Source organism: Syngnathus floridae, chromosome 6 (genome assembly GCF_059516105.1).
Source record: "Syngnathus floridae isolate MCC-2025c chromosome 6, RoL_Sflo_1.0, whole genome shotgun sequence".
Lineage (NCBI taxonomy): Eukaryota > Metazoa > Chordata > Actinopteri > Syngnathiformes > Syngnathidae > Syngnathus > Syngnathus floridae.
Window position 1 is genome coordinate 16149072 of NC_142418.1, and position 21000 is coordinate 16170071.

A 21000-nucleotide genomic window follows, 5' to 3' on the forward strand; every position below is an offset into this window, starting at 1 on the left:
GTGAAACGCAAACGTCAGCCAACTCACCGCCGTGTCTCCGCCTCAGGCTCCGCAGTGCGGTACGCCGTCCAAGAGGCCATTAAAGGAGGACGAGTAGGCGTGGCCAAAGCTGTGGTGATGATCGTGACCGACAAGTCAACCGATCAGGTCCAAGAAGCCGCCAATGAGGCACTGGCCGCAGGTAAAAAAGTGACTCTGCAATCTAATTTTTCAATAATTTATATGGTCGTCTCATTCATCACTTCAGGTGTGTCCGTGTTCCCCATCGGCGTGGGTCCGGATTACGAGCAGAACGAGCTGGTCACTGTGGGCCGCAAAGAAGACAACATCTTGCATTTAAAGAGTATGGATCAGTTACGGATGCTGCTGACTTTGGATCGGGGTTACGCAGAAAGAATCTGCAGAGGTGCCCGTCCTCGCATACACTTGGACACAGCTGAAAATAACTCAAAACGGGGCAGCATTGTTGTCCTTTTGATACTATCGCTGATTATGACGGTAGTTGTTGGCTGTGATTTGCTTTGGCTCTCAGCTGGCCCGCCGGGAGTTTGCGTTGATGACAGCGGCGCCGAGAGAAAAGTGAGTCACGCAGCATCAACACATCAAGAAAAATCACTGCATTGTGCTATGATAGATGATGTCTTGCGCCACAGCCTGGAGAGTCATGGCTACTGGAGGACGGCTGCCATTCGGTGCTTTGCCATCCCAGCGGAGCCGTAACCGTGCAGAACCACAAAGTCAGCTGCGATAGACTGGAGCCGCCGGCGTGCAGGAACAACATGCTGCCTGTCAAAGTCCAAGAGGCCTGCAGCTGCCATTGGGAATGCCCGTGTATGGACAACACTCGGAATGTGAACAATAAGTCACATGATTCAATGATCGGGTTTTACGCTCAAGTGGCACAATTTCAGATTAGAAAAATGCACATAATCAGATATTTTGGATATGAATCATTTCAACATCTAATAATTGCCAACTTAAAAAAAATCTGATTTTTACAGCGAAAAAGGAAATTCAATTGACCTGCCGGCCTTTGTTTTTATGCGTTGCCAGGCATTTGCATGGGCAGCTCCACCAATCACGTGGTGCGATTTGACAGCTTGCCACTCAGGCTGGACTCAGAGGGCCTGTGCTCCTACACTCTCCTCTCTGTCAGCGAAGGTTCGGAGGTCAAGCTCCACAACGGCCCTTGTCAGGACTCGGCACAGTTCAACCACGTCTGCATGAAAGCCATCGAGGTGACCCACGGGCCGCAAAAACTTCTACTGAAGGATGATATGACTGTAAGTGGACTTTCTCGAATTATTATTTACAAAGTCACCCCTACTTTAAAATATTTCCTCAATCTGTGCAGGCATCAATTGGAAGAGAGGAGATTTCGCTTCCGTGGAGGCATGAGGGTCTGGAGCTGGTGCGATTCGGCGGTGTGATGATGCAGCTCAAGTCTGACCACGGCTACGTTTTGACGTTCACGCCCCAGAGCAACGAGTTCACCATCACACTGTATAATTCCAGCATCAGTGGCCACACTGCCGGACTCTGCGGTAATTATGGATTGAATTTTTGAAAATGAATTATGAAAAATAACGGAGCTTATCCTGCTCCTCCCCAGGGGCTTGCGGAGAAGAATCCGCCAACGTTCTCTCCTTGCGTAACGGCAGCCCCACCTCCAACCAGATGACCTTCATCTCCGACTGGACGGCGGCCGGTGACACGGGCGTGTGCGTGCCCAAGCGCAAGGTGGTGTGCTCCTCCGGGGCGGCCATGGGATGCCAGGCCCTGCGTTCGCAAGTCTTTGAGGCCTGTCACGCGCACATCCCCGTTCTGATGTTCCTCACCAAATGCGAGGAGCAGGCGTGTCAGGAGTCGGACGTGTGCGAGCTCATTTCGGCATACGCGCTTTTATGTAGACAGAGGGGGGTGTGTATCGATTGGAGAAGTCCTCATATCTGCCGTAAGTCTGATATCTGGTCTTGGAAGTTCTTCCATCACTTTTGTTTTGAACATCAACATGTCTCCAACAGCCTTCGAGTGCCCCCCCACCATGAAGTACAGTGCGTGCCGCACGGGCTGCGTGGAAGACTGTAACAGCCCACCACCGTTGCGAGGGGACTGGTCGGTCGCCGTGGGTAACGGGTCCTCCTGCACAGACACACCCACCGAGGGTTGTTTCTGTCCGAGCGGGACCGTTTTGCATCGGGGAGTGTGTGTGTCACCAGAGAAGTGCAAACAGTGCGTGGACCATCGTGGACGCGCCTATCAGGTTAGAGTGATGAACAGAAGAGTAAGGTACTACAAAACAGAAAGTAATGTGTGTGTTGTGTGTGTGCAGTATCTGCAGACTTGGGTACCGGATGACGACCCGTGTTTGATTTGCTCGTGTTTGGACCGACAAAACGTCAACTGCACCGCTCGGCCGTGCAGCGACCTAAAAGGCGAGTACGCTGTTGAACTTTTTTGTGTCTTAACAACAGAGTAAAAAGCGTAACTTTTTTTTTGTGTTGTGTGTGTGTAGCACCAGTGTGCGGAGCCTGCGAGGTGCTGAAGCTGAAGAGCGAATCCAAGTGCTGCCCAGAGTATGAATGCGGTACGTGCAAATAATTTCCATGAGACAGCACAACCCACTCTTAATAAATTGAGTTTAGCCAGGCTAGCAAAAATCGTGCTGTAATTCTTCATCCTTGTGGTATTTTGATTTTTTTTTTTTTTTTAATCCACAAAGCGTCCATATAGCTCATGTTCTCCCTCTTTTCAGTGTGTGATCTGTCGAGCTGTGATGTTCCCGAGGCTCCCCGCTGTGAAGATGGTGAGGTGTTAGTTCTAAAAAACCCCGGAGAATGTCAAGCCATACACGAGTGCGGTAGGTGATCACACACCAGCGATCAACTCTTCGACTTTGACGTGGCTCTTTTTCCCGCCGCCCAGTTTGCAAGAAGGAGAATTGCGCTGTCAGTCCCATTTCATGCGGCGCCCATCGGCGGCTGACAATCAAAAAAACAAAATGCTGCGATGTGTTCGAGTGCTCGTGTAACTGCCAGAACATCACCCGCGCTTGCCCGCCCGGCTTCATCACGGCCTCCAAGACGGACGACTGCGGTTGCACCGAGATAAACTGCCTGCCGGACAAAGTAAGTGTTTCCTCTGGACTCTGCCTGATGACGATAATACCAAAACGATTATCCAACAGGTATGTGTTGTGGGTGACGTGGTCCATCCGCTAGGCAGCAAGTGGGATGAGGGATGTGAGAAATGCAGCTGCAGCCAACTCCAGGACAAGGACACGTCACTTCACATCGCTCAGTGCTCCACGCCGGTGTGCCAACGGAACTGCCCGCTGGTGAGACCAAAAAATGTGGAATTTATAAATCTGCCTATTTATCGATATTGATAGAAAGAATCATGGCTGATATCCAACAGGGTTCAACATACACACAATCCAGTGGAGAATGCTGCGGGAAGTGCAGAGCAACGAGTTGCGTGGAGTCGGGCGGAGACTCGCGAGGGGACGCTGTGATCGGAGGAACCCTCCGACAGGTTCACAACCGCACCGAAAAATTCTCACCCCGATTCTTCCAAATTAAATTTACTGTGTGTTTATAGGTCGGGGAGCAATGGGAGTCTCCTCGTGACAAATGTGTCATGTTCAAGTGCGTGAGGGTGAACGACGAGGTGTTCATCTCCTCCGCCAACATCAGCTGCACCGCCATGGAGACACCATCCTGCCCGCTGGGATCCGAATTACGCTGCGATACGCAGGACTGTTGTCCCCGCTGCCGTTGTGGTAAATATCACACACGACACAAATGTGGAAATCAAACATCGGGGTCTACCGAAATGCAGTTGCAGTGATTTTCCAGCAGAGGGCGTACTCAGCTCATGTTGATTATGGTCTATCTCCTTTGCAGCTCCTTTGGATGTCTGTGTCCTCAACCACACGCTCATAGGAGTAAGGATTCTATTTATTCATTTATTTTAATGGTTAATAAGTTTGTTGTGTTTTATAATGTTAAGTGGAACAACACGTGTTTATTTGTATACTGATTAGTGTGATATTTTTGTTGTTTGAATGTGTAGGCAGGGGAAATGTTGATGGTTGACTTGTGCACACAATGCGAATGCATCGTGGAGGGCGGGTTCATCAAGAAACACAGGCTCTCCTGCAGGAGAACCACCTGTACTCCTTGTCCCATGGTACAGATTTCCTCAGTCTTGCAGAGCATTTGTACAGTGTAGGCTCGGGAGTTATGTTGGTATGTGTTTGTGAAGAAATTAACGTGTAATGGTCACCGCAGGGATACACGGAGCAGAAAGTGGAGGGCGCCTGCTGCGGACGTTGTGTCGCCACAACATGCTTTTTACAAATGCCCGATGGGAAGCAAATGAGTTTTCTGGTATGCACGCACTATATCTTAATTTCTCCAGGCTACAGTGATTGTTTTTATTCTAAAAAATATTTGCTTCTATGATTAAGTTTTGCTATAAAAAGGACACAAATACACAAATCTTTTTTTAAGTTATCCTGTATTTCCAGGTGAACACCACAAAGGAAGATGGCTGCAACCAGTACGCTTGCGGTATCAACAGCAAAGGAGACCTGGCCCTTCAAATCCGAACGACCACCTGCCCGCCTTTCAACCGCCGATCGTGCCTCGAACAAGGGGTGCCAGAGCAACCCATCCGTATTCACGCTCAAACTTCACCACTGTTTTCATGACGGAACGATTCTGTTTATTCTCAGGGGACTGTGAGCCAGATTGGAACAACGTGCTGTGAGATGTGTAAGTAGGGCAACGACTAGTTGGCATTTGTTTTTAAGTCTGTTTTTAAAACGATGTACACGTTTTGGTGAGAAGGTACAGAGTCGGAATGCCGGAGGACGGCGGGAACACTGAACTATGTCAAAGTAGACGACTGCAAATCAGAGAAGCAGATTGATTTGTACTACTGTGAGGTAAAGGGACACATTCATTTGATGATCCAGCAAAAATCACTATCGTCCCAAAACTAACCGTTTCACCATCTGTCGCTCAGGGTAAATGTCGCAGTAAGTCCATGTACTCCCTCCAGAGGGCCGCGGTGGAGCAAGAGTGTGTGTGTTGTGTCGCCACGGAGACAGAGCCCGTCAGCGTTCCCGTCCTGTGTGCCAACGGAACCCACAGCCACCACACTGTCCTATCTGTCACCGGGTGCAACTGTCAGTCCAAACACTGCACCTAGAAGCCACCAGAAGTTGGCTCTGATCCTTTGGTTGTCTGTATCCAAGACAAATGTATCCACCCGTATTCAACCACACACCATATACAATAAAAATCATTCTGTTTTTGTAATTCAAACGAATGCTCCTGGGCTTTATAAGTAAAATGCACCGTATCAGTACGACAGCAGGGGCCAGCAAGGCCTCTGCTGGCCGAAACACTATCAGGAGCAATAACCCAAGTTTACAATAAATACCGATATGCTATATTCCTAATTTCATATCATTGTCTTTCTTTTCTGCGCCGCTTCCAGTGTATTACACTCATTATGCGATTCCACTATAGTCCGCTAGGTGGCGCAAGTTGTCTTTAAATCATCGATTGATAACCGAAGAAGAAACAATCTGGCTGCCAATTTACGTGAACGTCGAATTTCCTGCAATTTAACAAATTACTGATATTTATCAAAATGTCTTTTGAAAAATTACACGTTGGTAAGTTATAGTTTAACAAATGTTTATGTTAACTCACTGACATCATGAACGAATTGTTGTTGCTGCTGTTATTATTCTTTTTCTGTGACTTTTTCTCTTCTAGACTTTCGTTTTAAAGCCATCAAGATGTCCCGGTATGTCACTAGGACTCAAGGGGAATTAGCGGGCTGGCGTGCGCGCGCCGAGCTAAGCCCAGGGGGTGTCGGGAGCGCGTGCGGATTGTCCACCATCTCGGGCCCACGCCAGTGCGCACCTCGCGCTTCTTCTTCTTATCATCATCACCATTATCTTCCATATCCACGCTGCAGCCATCTGATCGTCCACGAGCACTAGTGAGTATCCAGTCATCTCTTTCTGTGCCCTTAAAAAACAAAAATGCCTATTTAGCACTTAACTTCTCGGGTTGTGCGTGTCATGTGTACTTTTAATGTTTGGCGCCTGTTTAAATTGTGGACAAAGTACTTGACTCTTTCCCCAACTTGTTTTTTCGTGATTTATGAACCGTTTATGTCACTGTTGTGTTTTAATCGGGGTGCGTGTGAATCGAGAACCCCCCATCTGACCATCCGGATGCGCACAACTGTTGAATTAAACACATTTCCAGTCTTTTTCCACATTAGTGCCATGGTTTAATTCAATTAAATTACTGTTAATTATCAAAATATATACTGTAAATCAGTCTTGACACAGCCTTTTATGGTCTCATATTTTAAATCTCTTTAATCACACTCACGGTTGTCGTCCACAATTGACTCATTATTGCTCAATTATCACTTTTTTTATTTAAAAAAAAATTGGTCATTTTGCTCATATATTTTACTGCTTGTTTAAGTTTCTCCGTCGTTTTATTTTTTACTTTAACTATTATTCCTAAGCTTTGAAATGTTCTGTATATACTATAGTGTTTAAAACATATCTGATGACTGACTAGTCCAGGGTGTACCCCGCCTCCCACCGAAAGTTGGCTGGGTTAGGCTCCAGCATACCTGTACCCCAAGTAAGGAAAATATTACAGAAGATGGATAGATAGCGTTTAAAATTAGCAGCGTTTAATCTGTCAGAGTGTCGTTAATACATTGGCCCCCTCGGCTACACCGGGACCCTCTGCCCCTTCATATGAGGGTGCGTTTGTTGACCTTTCCGCATTTGTGTTGTTGAGCTGTCAGCAGAGCTTACAGGTCGGTAAGCCTGACAGACATGCGCATGTGCCCTGCTGCTGAGTTTGTTCCAACATAACAATGTCTCTATTAGTGCACAGGTAATCACTAAAGAACATGAATTAGAATTTGAGAGATATTACCATGGAAATGGAAATCTGATCAATTATTCAGACATTATTCTAACCTTGAGTCAAAAGGAAATAAACCTACTCACCTTTTGATGATGTGAAAATTGTTATTTCTCATAACTACTATAAAAGTAGGTTTTCACATGACAGCTTGTTAAAGTTGAATATGTGCATTCTGCCATTTAGAGCTTTTAATTGATTCTCCTGTCCTGGTACCTTGCTGGTGCTATGGTGCACACATCATGATGACAGTCCAGCCTCCAATGTCCTTTGACCTCATATTCTCACTTTACATCTCAGTAGTCTGTTTACTAGCATCCCGTAAACTGGATTAGCGCCGCTAGCGTGTCCATACGTTAAATTGACTTATGTGGAGATGGGTGTGTCCAGTCCAGGTGAAAACACAAATGTGTGTTAGTGCTAGCATCTGTGATAATATTATTTTTTTAACTGTTGAGATGTTTATTTCAAGTTTCTGTTTTTACCATACATGCTTATGTTAATTTTGACTAGTTTTCATTCAGGGCATGATGTTACCATTCATACAAAGCTAATAGCTTTAGCCTCTGAACTTGTACTTCCTTCCTACCAGTTTAACACCCTTTTTCCGTATTGAATGTCTAGATTAAAGGACAAACAGGTCTTAAAAATCCCAACAAATGAAGCCCAGTGATGAAATTACCCCAGCAGATTGTTGTAAAGGGCACCCACTCACTCAGAGTTTAATCCAAGCCTACATCTTCAATTGGAGCAAAAAAAAATCGGAGCGACAGCTTTGGCTTTAATTCTTTATCCGTCACTTTTAAAAAGTCACATGATACTGGAAAGTCAAATCAACCTCAGAGCGCTTGAAAAAAACTTGGAAGTGGACCTTAATAGTTCACACAGAAAGTGTGTATCCTACTATATTCAGTTTTAGTGTGGTCACAATTTGTAACTATTTTACATTATAGCTGTTTCTAAAATATCAGATAACAGATTTTTAAAGTGGCTTCTCCTTTCCAGAGGGATGAAACGAAAAAGGCCGCATGTCCCTCGTCACAGCAATGAGTGAGTCGTCGTCCGTTCACTCTGCAAAGCTCGTCTCATTGGCCCGCTCGTTGACCGGACTTGGCCTCGACGCCACCAACGGGGGCCCCCCCACAGTCGGCCTGCCTGACGAGCCTGCTCCTTCGGTATTGGCCTTCTTTCTCTATGGTGAACAAAAGGTTTCCACACATTGGTCACATTTTGTGACAATCTGTGTATTTATAAAAAAAAAAATATCTTATAGAAAAACTTTACTAAGAATATTAATATTATTAAATGGATATAAATATAAATGCTTGTTTGGGTGGATTAAAGCTCCAGGCCATCCTTTGCCCACCCTTGCTCTATATACTAATTTCTTTCACCCATACATTCTGTTGACGTTTGTTTTTGTAGGAGTCCGGCATCGACCTCGGTCCAGGGCTCTTTTTCGCTGACGGCAAGAGGAAGGTGGATTATGTGCTGTGCTACAAATCCAAAAAAAGGCGGGCATCCAAAGGACGCCTCTCCATCTCGTCCAACGGCAGCATTCCCATCCCCATTCCGGGTTTGTGGGAAATGGACCCCGACTCCGGAGAGGCAGGAGGACCTGCTCCGGGAGACGTAGAGGACTCCAAGCTGACCGAGGAGGAGAAGGCGCTTATGAGGGATGAGTTTGAAACCGGGCTCCTTGATGCCGGACTGCAGATAGAACGCGATAAAGAGGTGCGTTACCTTCTTACGTAATTCTAAACCGAGCTCATACATAACTGTATTGAAGAATCAATTGGAAAATGTCCACCTTGTGTTCACCTCGTTAGAGAGAGAACATAATGTCCGCGTGGTATGACAACATAAGCGTCCTGCTTATTTTAGATGCAATTCTGCATGCGTGTGTTTTGTATGCTGGTTGCGAGGGGGCCGGACGGAGTGTGTTATCAGCTGCTGTTTTGGTTGAGGATTAAGAGCGCTGACCACCAGTGTGAAGCCAAAGGCCAGATTATAGGGCCTTATTAGAGAGTGATCCACTACTCAGAAGTGTTTGTGCTGGCGAGAGAGAGGCGTATGGGCGGCGTGTGAGTTTCGCTTTGATTGCATGAGTAAACGTGTATCGTTACTGCCGACCATCTGTCAGGGACCCAAGGTTTTTTTTTTTTCGTTTTTAGGAAAGTCGACTGGTTGAAGAGTGCAAGATTATTTGTGTCCAGATGCTGCTGAAGTTTGTCAAAGATTTCGATGCAGCTTTTGTGGATTTTATTACAGAATGCAGGTGTAATGGGAATTTGTAACATTTGGGATCGACTTTTTCTGTGATCTCCCGTGGAGCTGGAACATTGCTGCAGTTAAATCATCTCAGTTCTGGAGGTTATTGCTTTTAATAACATATTATCATCACCACATTGCCTCTCTTTAGGGTCATTCCTGCAGTAATTGTATAGTAGTTGCTTGTCTGCAAATTGTTGGGTCCCTGGAGTGCCACAATTTATTGACTTGTGGCTTTTAGGCAGATTGGGAAAGTGCTTTGTCCTTAAAGCATACTTGCCACTCGGCTCTTAAGGCTTTGTGCATTCGGATGATTACAAATAATTGCTTTCAACGCAAAAGGTCAACAGTAAAGGTCACACTGGACAAAACTTCCCTTCTTTATGTCTATTAGGGCTGTCACTTGAAAATATTTTTAGTTAGGACTAGCGAAAGAGACTTTTTAGACCCGTGTGTCTACGCAGAGGCCAAACGGCATCAGCTTTATCCGGCTGCACATCCCGTGGACAATACTCAGTCGAGAGGCCGAGCTTCAGAAGATTAAAGTTGCTGTCAAAAAGGTACACACCTCTAATTCCAAGGGGAGGAGAAATATTTGTTTTATAATTATGTTTTTTTTTTCCCAACTGAGCAGAAATGTGAGCTGAGGAAAAGGGCGGGCATTGCAGGAATGTGGGACTCTTTGGCAGCAATAATGAACACGCCGTTCCAGCCGGACGTCCCCGATTTCGACGTCCGGCAAGACCCGCAGACGCAAGCCCGTTTTAAGACGCTCAAACATCCTTTCATCAGAGATAAGCTCCACCTGTAAGTGTCAACATGAATTGTAATGGAGTTTCATTCCAACATTGGTGACATAACCTGAATTTGTATTCAAAGGGGACTAAAAAAAAACACTCTGATCTTTTAGCAATTGAGTTTTCCATTAACCAAAGATAAATAGAACAAGCGCCAAAAAAAATGACTCGGAATGTTCTCCTTGCAGGTATGACATCACATCAACGGAAAATGTCTTTGATAATGCGACACGCAGCAGAATAGTAAGTGGACAACTATGTATTAGATTTGCACATTTTGGGCTAATTTAAAAAAAAATATATATATATTTTGTCCACATTAGGAAGAAACCTGTTACAGAATTTAAAATATTCAATTCCATGTGCTTCTTATGTTTTTTGAGGAGGACTTCACGCTGCCATGACGCATATGACAATTAAGCCACTTGAGAGCACAAACAATCAAAACAGCATCCCTTGAACCATTCAGCGTAAACACAGACGTTGTTTCGTAACCTGCTTATACCGTATTTGTACGCAGGTTGCAGAGATTATTTCCCGCACAACCTGCAGACACTCCTGCCAAACCACCGGTAAGGACCTCCAGTGGTGACTTTTTGAATTTCTTAAGTCATGATATCCTGAATGCTGTCACTCTCCTGCAGGCATCATGTCCTTAGTGGCTCGGGGCGTCTACATCTCTGCCTTCCCTTTGCATGACGTGAGGATCTTCCCATACTTTATCCTGAATGGAACTAAGTTGACATGAATGTTTTTGATTGCGATAAATGGAGATGCTTGTTTTGGAATACAGGGCCCGTTTTCCAGGAGAGGAGGTAAAGATCAACGAAATGACAGACAGGTGAGCCCTTTTTCTCATGGCAATGAACATTGCGTTTATTACGTGACGGCATTCTTGGTGGTCCACCAGGTTCTCCATGAAGAATGGGCAAACTATGGAGTCATGCACAAATACCAGCCTGTGGACCTGATCAGGTTGCTGTCCCTTTTTTTCTTTTATATAAGCACGCAAGGAAATCTTTATTTGTTGCCTCTAATTGGACAGGAAGTACTTTGGGGAGCAGATTGGTTTGTACTTTGCCTGGCTGGGCGTTTACACTCAGCTCCTCATCCCTCCGTCCGTACTGGGCATCATTGTTTTCCTCTACGGCATCTTCACCGTGGACACCAATGTGCCAAGGTAAGTCATTATGGAAAAATTGAACCCCAAGAATGTTATGAATCTTTTTTTTTAATGCCTCTGCAGTCAGGAGACGTGCGACGACAACCTGAACATCACCATGTGTCCGCTGTGTGATGGAGTATGTGACTACTGGCGGCTGAGTTCGGTGTGCTCGCTGGCCAAAGCGTCCTACTTGTTTGACAACGGAACTACCGTTCTCTTTGCCATCTTCATGTCCCTATGGGGTAACCGTTTCTGTTTTTCCATTTTTATTGGTCCAAATTGACTACAAATATGTGTCATCTTCTAGCTGCTTGCTTCCTGGAGCACTGGAAACGGCGTCAGATGTGTCTAAAACACACCTGGGATCTGACCAGCTTGGAGGATGAGGAGGTAGATTACGTTCGGCACATGCCACGAATTTTTTTTATGTCACCGCATTTCTTTTTTATCAGCAGTTTGATCATTTAGCCTCTAAATCCTTCATGCGTTCTGAATGTCTAATCCCGAGTCAGTCGAGTTGAGAGCGTTAAACCTCACGGGCTCGCAGGTTAACTGCCGTTTGATCACATATACACACGCGCGCACATACCTGCTGAGACGCAGACGTAAATATGCGCACACACGTGTACGAGAACGGCCTTAACGGGATTGCTCCCTTCTTAAACGGGGCAAACTTATTTCAAAGGATGATCATAAATACAAACTTGCCTGTCATCATTTTATGTGTCCTTTTATTTTTGCTGCCCAAAGGAGCGAGTCCAGGTGAGCAAGTCACCAGACGTTTGAAAGCCAGGGTTAAGTCTTGAAAAAAATAAATCTGATATATTTAACATATTGGGCTTTTTTACTGTGAAAGTTTGTCCAATTGATTTTGGATGCATCTGAGCAAAAAACATGTCGTCATGCAATACATTGTGCTGTAGGAGGAGCTGAGGCCCGAATATGAAGAAGCGTTACAGGAGAAGAAAGCCAAAATGAAAGCCAAGTGGACAAAGAAGGTGCGGTATGACATCATCATGACCACGAGAGCGATAAATACTTGTAATCACATCGAGTGTGTCGTGTTGCAGCTGACTCAAAGTGGGGACGGAGTGGACGGAGAGAGGGACCAGATGCTTTCCCACCAGGTATCGCCGGGAGAGGGTTTTTGTTTAAGTGGGGGGGACAGGGCAGGGTTGTTGCACTTAGGTGATCTAAACCGCGCCTATTAGGATTAGGATAACCTAATCTCATTTGTTCACCAGCGCTACTGCTGCACTAATATCCACAAGTGTTGTTATGCAAACAATTCTAATAGTCTTTGCTGAATAATCACATTTTCAACCACAGCTGCATGTTCATTTTAATTTTTTTTAAATGTATGGAAGCGCAGATGAGGCACCCCCAATCCTCTCTACCTTCTGTGAATGGTTGAGTCCAAAGCTGCTTACCTGCTTGAGATTAGGCCAGATTACTGCTGCAGAGAGAAAGGCGGGAGGGAGGCCATGTTTAGCTGGCAAACGCACACCTGCCAGGTGGAAAACATAACACACAAAATGCAGTGAGGGAAATCCTCTGGCGCTCTCTTGTTACCATAACTGAACTGTGTGTACTAAACAAATCATCATGTTATAGTCTGCAAATGTGCTCATCATTTTCTCTTTTAAAGCTATTAAATATCACAAATAATTGTGTCAGATAACCAAAATATTTTGTTGAAACCAGCACAAAATATTTTTGGGGAGTAACATAACTTACGCTGTATACACACACACAGTTTGATTTAATTGCTGCCAAACACATTGCAAGCTAATGCTACGCTAGCTGTTGATATTTGCCAACTGAGACGTGATGACCAATTTAGCTGGCAATTGTTATGTAAACTTTGGGAAATAGCAGAAAGTCCATTTTTAAATTTATGTTAGATGTGCAGAGACCTTGCTTTCCCTGATTGGAAACTGATGATATCAACATTTTTATTTTTTCACAGCTAGAGCCAGAGTCCCTGGATATCGAGGATCACTTGGCAGGTTACCTCATCAACGTGTCCACACTGCTGCTGCTGGTACATCTGTATTAGTGTTTCCTGTAAAAATAAAATATCTTTTAGAACTCAAATATTCTTTACATTTAAATAAGAATTTCCAGTAATCATCTTGTGTGTTTGTTTCTAGGTTTTTGTTACTTTCTCTGCCGTGTTCGGGGTGGTCGTGTATCGCATCTGCATGTTAAGCGTGTGGTCCATGAACCCCGACCCCGAGGCTAAAGCCAGCGTGAGGATGACAGTCACCACCACGGGCATCATTCTCAACATGTTAGTGGTGCTGGTGTTGGAGGAAGTCTACGGAGCCATTGCTGTGTGGCTGACTGAGCTGGGTAGGCATCATGACCTGTCACCACTTGGCCACCAGAGGGCAGTATAAATTAGTCATGGAGGCACATTTAAAGCAGAGTTTCACAACTATGTGACTATTAATTTTTGTTATTTCTGCAAAAAATAAATTAAATTCACATCGTATGTTAGCTAGCAGGGCAAATTTCATTACTTTTTTAATACACATTGTCTTTTTGTCTCATCCAATCAGAGCTCCCAAAAACGCAGGAAGAGTTTGAGGAGAGGTTGATCTTCAAGTCTTTCTTTCTCAAATCCATGAACGCCTTTGCACCTATTTTCTATGTGGCCTTCTTCAAGGGCAGGTGAGCGTCTTTTCACGTTATACTCCAACACACCTCATTATTCTTGACCCTGTGTTGTTGTCATTCAGGTTTTCCGGTCGGCCTGGAGACTATGTTTACGTCTTTAGCGACTACCGCATGGAGGAGGTGCGGCCTCGTGTCTCGTTTTACCTCTCGTGTGTTGTGACATTGTTTGAGCCTTTTTTTTTTTTTGTATCCTCCTCCCTAGTGTGCGCCTCCAGGCTGCCTCATCGAGCTTTGCATCCAACTCAGCATGATCATGCTGGGAAAACAACTCATTCAAAATAACGTGTTTGAGGTTCTCATTCCGTACGTACACCACCTCCAAAACCTACAGTACATTTCTAACTAACATCAAAGTGAACGCCGCTTCTTTTGTGTTCTTTCTAGTAAGTTAAGGAAGATGTACAGAACCATACAGGAGCAAAAAGGCAAGCACAGAAGCGCCGAGGACGAGACGGATGAAGACGAAGAGAAGAGATCCAAACAGCAGTTCCATAAAGATTTTGCTCTGGAGCCCTTTGAGGGCGTGAGTCCGGAATACATGGAAATGAGTAAGCGTTTTTTCCTCATCTACATTAGCACTCTCTACCAGCAGACAATTTAAATCAGCCGTCGTTCTGCCCGCAGTCATCCAGTACGGCTTTGTGTCTCTGTTTGTGGCTTCCTTCCCGCTGGCGCCCGCCTTCGCTCTGCTCAACAACGTCATCGAGATCCGCCTTGACGCCGCCAAGTTTGTGACCGAGATCCGGCGGCCGGATGCTGTTAGGTGTAAAGATATAGGTACACTCCATACACACACAACAGCAAGGCTGAAACTTTTGATCACTTTCTTTTCCTTTACTTTCACTCCATTTGTGTCTTTTACACACACGTCCGCACACAAACTGCCATTTTTCCTTTTTTTTTCTTTCTCATGCCACCTCCAGGAATATGGTACAACATTCTCTGTGGGATCAGCAAATTTTCTGTCATTACCAATGTAAGTGTGCGTCTCGTGCATGAAATGAGTGCGTAACGAACGATTTTACTTTCACTCTAATGAGGACAAGTGATAAAAAATGCATGTGTGATATCATTGGCTGATTCTCCGCAGGCGTTCGTCATCTCCTTCACATCGGAGTTTGTGCCTCGCATGGTGTACCAGTACATTTACAGCGGCAATGGCACCATGAACGGCTACACAGAACACTCTCTCTCCTACTTCAACGTCACCAACTTCCCGCCGGGCACCGCGCCCAACACAACAGTATCCGTGTGCAGGTGGCAAGGATACCTTTAAAACTTACTCGTCTTCCCTTTTAATCCTTGAGCTCAGTGAAAAAAAAAGTAATGAATCCACCATATGCACTTGACGCCATGCTAAATCTCACTTTGTGTTTTTTAGGTATAAGGACTACAGGGATCCACCATGGGCACCAGATGCTTACACCTTCTCCAAACAGTATTGGTCTGTTCTGGCTGCAAAACTGCTGTTTGTCATATTCTTCCAGGTGAGATTTTTTTTTTTTAGTTTACTCGTAACAGTCAGATGACAACAATGTTTGATCCCTTTCAGAACCTCGCCATGTTCCTCAGCATGCTGGTGGCCTGGTTGATCCCCGACGTGCCGCGGTCACTGCGGGAGCAGTTGAAGAAGGAGAACATGATGCTGATGGAGTTCCTGCTCAATCAAGACCAGGAGGCCCACGCTACGTCACTCTCCACCAAAGGCTCCGTCTTCCCCGTCCCTGCCAACATTGACATTGTGGTGGAGGCACCGTCAGAGGACTACCAGGTCCAGAAGGAGGCGGAAGAGGTCCAGGAGGAGGAGATGGTGAAGGTGGAGGTTGACGTAGCTGAAGAGGAGCCCAGTCGGACTGGTGATAGTGACTCAGATGCCGGCGATACTTTTGAGGATGTCGTTGGAACGGGAGATGAAGAGCGAGGACGTGAGGGACAAGGCGAGGAGAAAGCAGAAAGGTCAGAGGATGAAGAGGAGGAAATAAAAGTAAATGACGGAGGTGAGCAAGATGAACAGAAGAGCGTACCTCAAGGGGAGATAAATGAAAAAGCAGAATATGAGGAAGACAGTTCCATTGTGGATTTGGACGCCCTCATGATTCAGTTGGGCCTCGCAGGTGAGAGAAAAAATTTGAAAATATGTTTCATTTTTTTTCTCTTTTATAAGGTGCAAGAGCTGGTGTTGTTAAGTGATTGGTGTCCTCTCGTAAATTTTGACATCCTCATGCAGATGGAGACGCCTCATCACTCAAAGATACAGAGATCCCACAGTCAAGCTTCAAAGAAGAACTTCCATCTAAAAGAGCTTCCTGCCAGTCACTGAGCAGTCCCATGGCGGACTTAGCACCCTCCCACACGGACGCGAGGCTCTTTGCGCCCATCGCTCCTCCGCCCCGAGAACGGGGCACCGGGGCCAAGGCCCGCTGCTCCACCCTGCCTTCACGCCGCCAAGGGGCGGAGACGTGTTACAGCCTGCCGAGACCCAGCAGCCTCTCTCGATTCCATCAGCAGGCGTCCCTCGTGCCGCTGGTCCCCCTCCGACCTTCGCCGTCAGCCGAGCCCAAGAGCGAATCCCCGCGGCAACCCCCCAGCTCCGGCGAACTCTTCTCCCTCAAAGGTCCCCCTCCACCTCAGCAGCCTCGCTCAAGGGACAAAGCCCGGTGCTCCACCCTGCCCTCCAGACAAAGACCCCCCGAATCGGAAGAGCGCCCAACCAAACCGAGCCAATCCATCAGCTTCACAAAGCTGGGAGACCGAGTGCCCCCTTCCCCCAGTGAACTTAAACGCAACACGGCAGTATGAGAGAAAAAAAGATGGGGTGGGGATGAGGGGGACAATCCAGATTATTATCTTGTCTGTGCCTGGAGCCTCACCTACCCCCTTATTTCCTAAATAAGACCCTCCTTATCTTTTTCAATTGTTTATACAACAGAAAGACAATTCAGAGATAGCGATGCTCCGAAAGGCCCCTTGCCGCTCAACACGAGAACTCTTTTTACTCTTCTTCTTGTTGTTTTTTTTTATCCCACAGATGCAGCTCAAATAGCTTCCCCCCTCCTTCTCCACGACGCTCAGCTTTCCCAACACGTCTATAGAAGAGCATGGGAGCTATACAATCGGCAGTTACGCTCGTAGATGAAATGTTGATTTATAGAGGTTTTGATATACAAAAGAAGGCAAAAATGATAATAAAAGAACAACATATTTTTATGTCTGTTTTTTTTTTTTCTTTGTGATATCAGAGCCTCCCAACACTTGTGAATTTTGAAACTAACCTGGCTGTCTCTTTATAAGCGCAGTGACTCTCCGAATGGGAAAGTTCCTGTTTCTCCTCCAAAAGCTTTCGCATGACTCCGCCTCCTCTTCCACAGAATGGGGCCCTTTGTGGGGGGTTTCCCAGCATTCCGCAGGGAATTCCTACAGGTGAGAGCACTGAAACACACCGTTACTTGATGACAATTTTAAATTCCCATCTTTTTGTTTTTTTATAAGTGCGTTTTTGCCAATTCGGGAGTGTGTGATCACAACCCAGGCCAAGAGGGAGGGCACAAGTTTTCCACGCAGGTGAGTTCTCTCTCCCTCCCTCTCTCTCTTTTTCTCTCTCAAGCGCACACACACGACAAACTAATGTTGGGAGTGATCGGGACATGAGTAAATATTGGTTTTGCATGAAGGTGTCTTCATAGAGACAGGCAAACTGGGTGTGTGTGTGTAAGCGGACTACATGACTTTGACACACAGCTTATACAGCTGCCCTGAAAAGCCGCAAGGTGAGTGTGGCCTTTTGTCTTAAATTTATTTCATGTGTTCTCGTCTAGCAGAATTTCTTTTTCTTTTAAAAATACTTTTCACGCTGTTGAAACACACACAAGTCCACAACTTCTCCAATGTCCTTCCCTCTGTTCAAACTCGCCTTGAAAAACATTGCCCGCAGCTATTCAAATGACGGCATGGCCGCATTAACAAACTGCCTCGACGGCTTTCTCCTATAACGACAACATGACGCACGCAAATATTCGTTATTTTTCGTGAACATACTGTCCGAATGTTTTATCTTTGGGCAGAGTTCACGAGAGATAGGACTTTACTTCTTTGTAATCTTTCCATCTCTCAAGTGCTCTCAATGGTCTTTTGTTTATCGTTTTGCCCTTTGGTATATTTGGACTCGCCTGCTTCCTTAAAACCAGTTAAAGTATTGTTATGCGGAATTATTTCGTAAAAAAACATTTTTGAAAGTGGATTTGATCACTTTAAGGGAAGCAGTTAGGAGGTCCCATAAAATACAATCAATACAGCACAATGTGATCTGGCTCACAGTTGACACGTCACGTAGAAATATAAAGAGAAATGAGAAATACGGGTGGTTCTCTGGAAGCGTGGGCCAGAATTCCAATTGTGTACACTCTGTCCCCCCCTCCCCACAGCATGTTGCGCACAGTCACCGAGTGGCTGTGGTGGGAGCGATTGTGGCTGCCCGTGAACGTCTCGTGGGCGGATCTGGAGGACCGCGACGGCCGTGTCTACGCCAAAGCCTCGCAGCTGTACGACGTGCTGCCAATCGCACTCTGCATTCTCTTTGTCAGATTCCTTTTTGAGAGGTGAGCAATACTGCAGCAAGTACAAATATTATTTCATAAGGCATTGTATTACATTTATTTATTCATGTTTATTTTTCTGCCCTTATATGTTGGTCTCGTGGTGTTCAGGTTGGTGGCCGCACCACTGGCCGATGTTTGCGGCGTCAAAGACAAACTACGTCGCACTGTGGAGCAAAATGCCGTTCTGGAAAATTACTTCTCTACAAAAGCACACGTTCCGTCACAGGTAAACGAAATCAAGACGGAAGATTCTTGTTTTTTTTTAGTTGTGGGTTATGTTCGGGGCCATAAGCGAAAGTCAACAATACTTGTGTGAATCAGGCGGATGTGAGGGCTCTGTGTAAAAAGACAAGTTGGACCGAGCGAAGAATTCAATTGTGGTTCAGAAGGAGGCGGAACCACCGGCGTCCAGGTCTTCGAAAGAGATTCTGTGAGGCCAGGTGTGTGTGTGAGTTTTGATGCACTAAATGTTCCTCAAAGGCATTTTTTTTTTTTTTCATGTCTTTATTGTTTTCATATTTCAACAGCTGGAGATGTGGATTCTATTTTTTTGCATTTGTTGGAGGCATTTTCGCCCTCCATGATGTAAGTGCTTCTTTATATCTGTTATTGTTTAGTCTTAGTGTTACCTTGTCACTGTTGTGGAATTTTAGAAACCCTGGTTTTACACTCTGAAGGAGGTTTGGGCAGGCTTTCCCAAACAGGTGAGTGACGAAATTCAATATAATGAATTTAAAGGATATTAAATGTAACGTGATGTCCTGTCATGTGTGCAGTCGTTGCTGCAATCACAGTACTGGTATTACTTCCTGGAAATGGGCTTCTACCTTTCGTTGCTCCTCAGCCTCACGTTCGATGTGAAGCGGAAGGCAAGTGTGAATTTTGGGAAACACTGTCAGGCGGTCAGTTTTGAGATTTGCAGTCTTTGTCGCTGGTGCAGGACTTTAAAGAGCAGGTGATCCACCACATTGCCACGCTGACTCTGCTGGCATTCTCGTGGATCTCCAACTACATCCGCGTCGGCACCATCGTGATGGCGCTCCACGACTCCGCCGACGTCCTGCTCGAGGTCAGCTCGCTCGTCACGTGGACTCGAGTGTGCGATGATCTCTCCGTGCGAGATTGTGAGCAACAGAGCAACCAGTTTGGATTTGTTTGCTGACTACTTTTATGAATGTGCAAAGCGCAATTTTTCCATGTGTTTTGCAATTATTGTTTTTATTTTTCCAATTACTGGTTTTCGATCAATTCACCACCACCACTAAATCAATTAATTGCAAAAAAATGGAACATCTGATCGTTGCAGCTGTGTTTTTTCTTGCAGGGTGCAAAGCTACTCAACTATGCCAAGTGGCATAAAACAGCCAACGCCATTTTTGTGGTTTTCACCTTCATTTTCATGCTGACCAGACTTGTGATTTTTCCTTTCTGGTGAGTATGTGTCAATATTTTACTTTTACTTTGCCATTCACATGGATGGCAAAATTCTCTACGAGTAGAACTGAGCCAGTAATTAGTCAAATTCAATTTTCAAATCATAATGGCTGCAATTCGGTAAAAATAATTGCATAATTTCGATTGGTCGAACTCCTATCTGTCCGCAGGGTGATCCATTGCACGTGGGTGTATCCGCTGGAGCGCTACCCAGCGTTCTTCGGCTACTATTTCTTCAATGTCATGCTAAGCGTGCTCCAGTTGCTGCACCTCTACTGGGCCGTCCTCATATCAAAAATGCTCTTCAAGTGTCTCTTCAGCAAGGTGCGTTTATTACGGCTCGGTGTTACGTTTTGCATGACAACCCTCACTTGCGTGTTGTGCTTTTTGTACGTGCAGTTGGAAGGGGACGACAGAAGCGATGAAGAGGAAGAAGATAGCGAGGAGGAGAGAAACTACAAGAGGAGTCACATGAACGGAGCCAAGAGCTATGCCAATGGTCACTGATGGGATAAGAACAGGGATTGGACAAAATCCCAGCAGACTGTATAGAAATGCACCCAGAAAGTATTCAACGCGATTCACATTTCCATTTATTTTTTTAGGTCACAGCAGTACCTTGACATACGAATGTCCCAATACATCACTCACAAGGCCACGCCCCTTAAAGGCACACATAAACACTCCAGTGGAGTTGAGAAATATACTGTCATGTCATTTCCCATTACGAGCTAAGATTGTAATCTCTTGTGAAAGTATGCCCTCTAGCGGCCACGAAGAAAAACAAGTGTGTGTGTAGAGTCGATTGTGCTTTGAATAACAACGACTGTGAAGGATAAGCCATGACCTGATATGAAGTTACATATTAGCGAAGCTTAAATAAAACACACTTCAATTCACAAAACAATTCATTCAGCATCACAAGCGCAGATCAGAGAGGACATCACATGGTCCAAACTACAATCAAAAGAAGGAAAAACTTCTGGGAAAAAAGGTAAAGGAGCTAATGAAATAAACCAACTGCAGTAGATGCCAAAATTTTGGGCACATTTTATTGTATATAGTTCAGTATATATAGT

The 21000-nt window shown here is 45.4% G+C and overlaps 3 protein-coding genes and 1 long non-coding RNA gene across 13 annotated transcripts in view; 3 read left to right on the forward strand and 1 right to left on the reverse strand.

The window, feature by feature from the left end:
• Window positions 1-5470, forward strand: part of vwf (von Willebrand factor) — a 29898-nt gene extending 24428 nt beyond the window's left edge. For 6 of the 7 annotated variants that reach the window (XM_088378347.1, XM_088378348.1, XM_088378349.1 and 3 more), the window contains 22 exons: window positions 47-181; window positions 248-406; window positions 533-579; window positions 654-831; window positions 1054-1283; window positions 1355-1544; window positions 1613-1954; window positions 2025-2263; window positions 2333-2435; window positions 2516-2587; window positions 2756-2860; window positions 2926-3128; window positions 3188-3337; window positions 3418-3534; window positions 3601-3781; window positions 3906-3946; window positions 4075-4191; window positions 4293-4391; window positions 4532-4660; window positions 4739-4778; window positions 4854-4951; window positions 5032-5470. In XM_088378347.1, coding sequence (XP_088234473.1) covers window positions 47-181; window positions 248-406; window positions 533-579; window positions 654-831; window positions 1054-1283; window positions 1355-1544; window positions 1613-1954; window positions 2025-2263; window positions 2333-2435; window positions 2516-2587; window positions 2756-2860; window positions 2926-3128; window positions 3188-3337; window positions 3418-3534; window positions 3601-3781; window positions 3906-3946; window positions 4075-4191; window positions 4293-4391; window positions 4532-4660; window positions 4739-4778; window positions 4854-4951; window positions 5032-5217 — 3161 coding nt within the window. In that variant the 3' untranslated portion in view covers window positions 5218-5470. Of the gene's footprint in view, window positions 1-46; window positions 182-247; window positions 407-532; window positions 580-653; window positions 832-1053; window positions 1284-1354; window positions 1545-1612; window positions 1955-2024; window positions 2264-2332; window positions 2436-2515; window positions 2588-2755; window positions 2861-2925; window positions 3129-3187; window positions 3338-3417; window positions 3535-3600; window positions 3782-3905; window positions 3947-4074; window positions 4192-4292; window positions 4392-4531; window positions 4661-4738; window positions 4779-4853; window positions 4952-5031 lie in introns of those variants that run through there. The other variant, XM_088378350.1, reaches the window with a different exon arrangement.
• Window positions 5471-5611: 141 nt separating this feature from the next.
• On the forward strand, window positions 5612-17099 carry ano2a (anoctamin 2a). Its single transcript, XM_088378355.1, has 27 exons — window positions 5612-6021; window positions 7983-8152; window positions 8403-8711; window positions 9713-9808; window positions 9883-10055; window positions 10234-10288; window positions 10566-10617; window positions 10690-10745; window positions 10839-10886; window positions 10956-11020; window positions 11091-11225; window positions 11292-11452; window positions 11518-11600; window positions 12134-12208; window positions 12281-12337; window positions 13180-13254; window positions 13364-13565; window positions 13775-13886; window positions 13955-14012; window positions 14095-14195; window positions 14277-14440; window positions 14517-14669; window positions 14816-14868; window positions 14983-15149; window positions 15274-15379; window positions 15445-16006; window positions 16120-17099. Exons 2-27 carry the CDS (start codon window positions 8006-8008, stop codon window positions 16689-16691), a joined length of 3837 nt encoding a protein of 1278 aa, XP_088234481.1. The 5' UTR covers window positions 5612-6021; window positions 7983-8005; the 3' UTR covers window positions 16692-17099.
• On the reverse strand, window positions 12615-17386 carry LOC148396906 (uncharacterized). The gene is made up of 3 exons (XR_015859007.1): window positions 17165-17386; window positions 13225-13275; window positions 12615-12717 (listed from the first exon to the last, which is right to left on the reverse strand). It is a non-coding gene; the product is annotated as an uncharacterized LOC148396906 (long non-coding RNA).
• Window positions 17053-20832, forward strand: LOC148396907 (ceramide synthase 2-like). Of its 4 annotated transcripts, XM_088378366.1 has the most exons (12): window positions 17053-17312; window positions 17382-17453; window positions 18314-18487; window positions 18596-18713; window positions 18809-18927; window positions 19015-19072; window positions 19141-19191; window positions 19264-19356; window positions 19428-19556; window positions 19812-19918; window positions 20092-20245; window positions 20321-20832. In XM_088378366.1, exons 1-12 carry the CDS (start codon window positions 17200-17202, stop codon window positions 20426-20428), a joined length of 1296 nt encoding a protein of 431 aa, XP_088234492.1. In that variant the 5' UTR covers window positions 17053-17199; the 3' UTR covers window positions 20429-20832. The 4 variants fall into 4 exon arrangements, with proteins under 4 accessions (XP_088234492.1, XP_088234491.1, XP_088234494.1 ...); XM_088378365.1 differs by having other exon boundaries at window positions 20092-20832; XM_088378368.1 differs by lacking the exon at window positions 17053-17312 and adding an exon at window positions 17564-17659 and having other exon boundaries at window positions 20092-20832.
• Window positions 20833-21000: the final 168 nt, after the last annotated feature.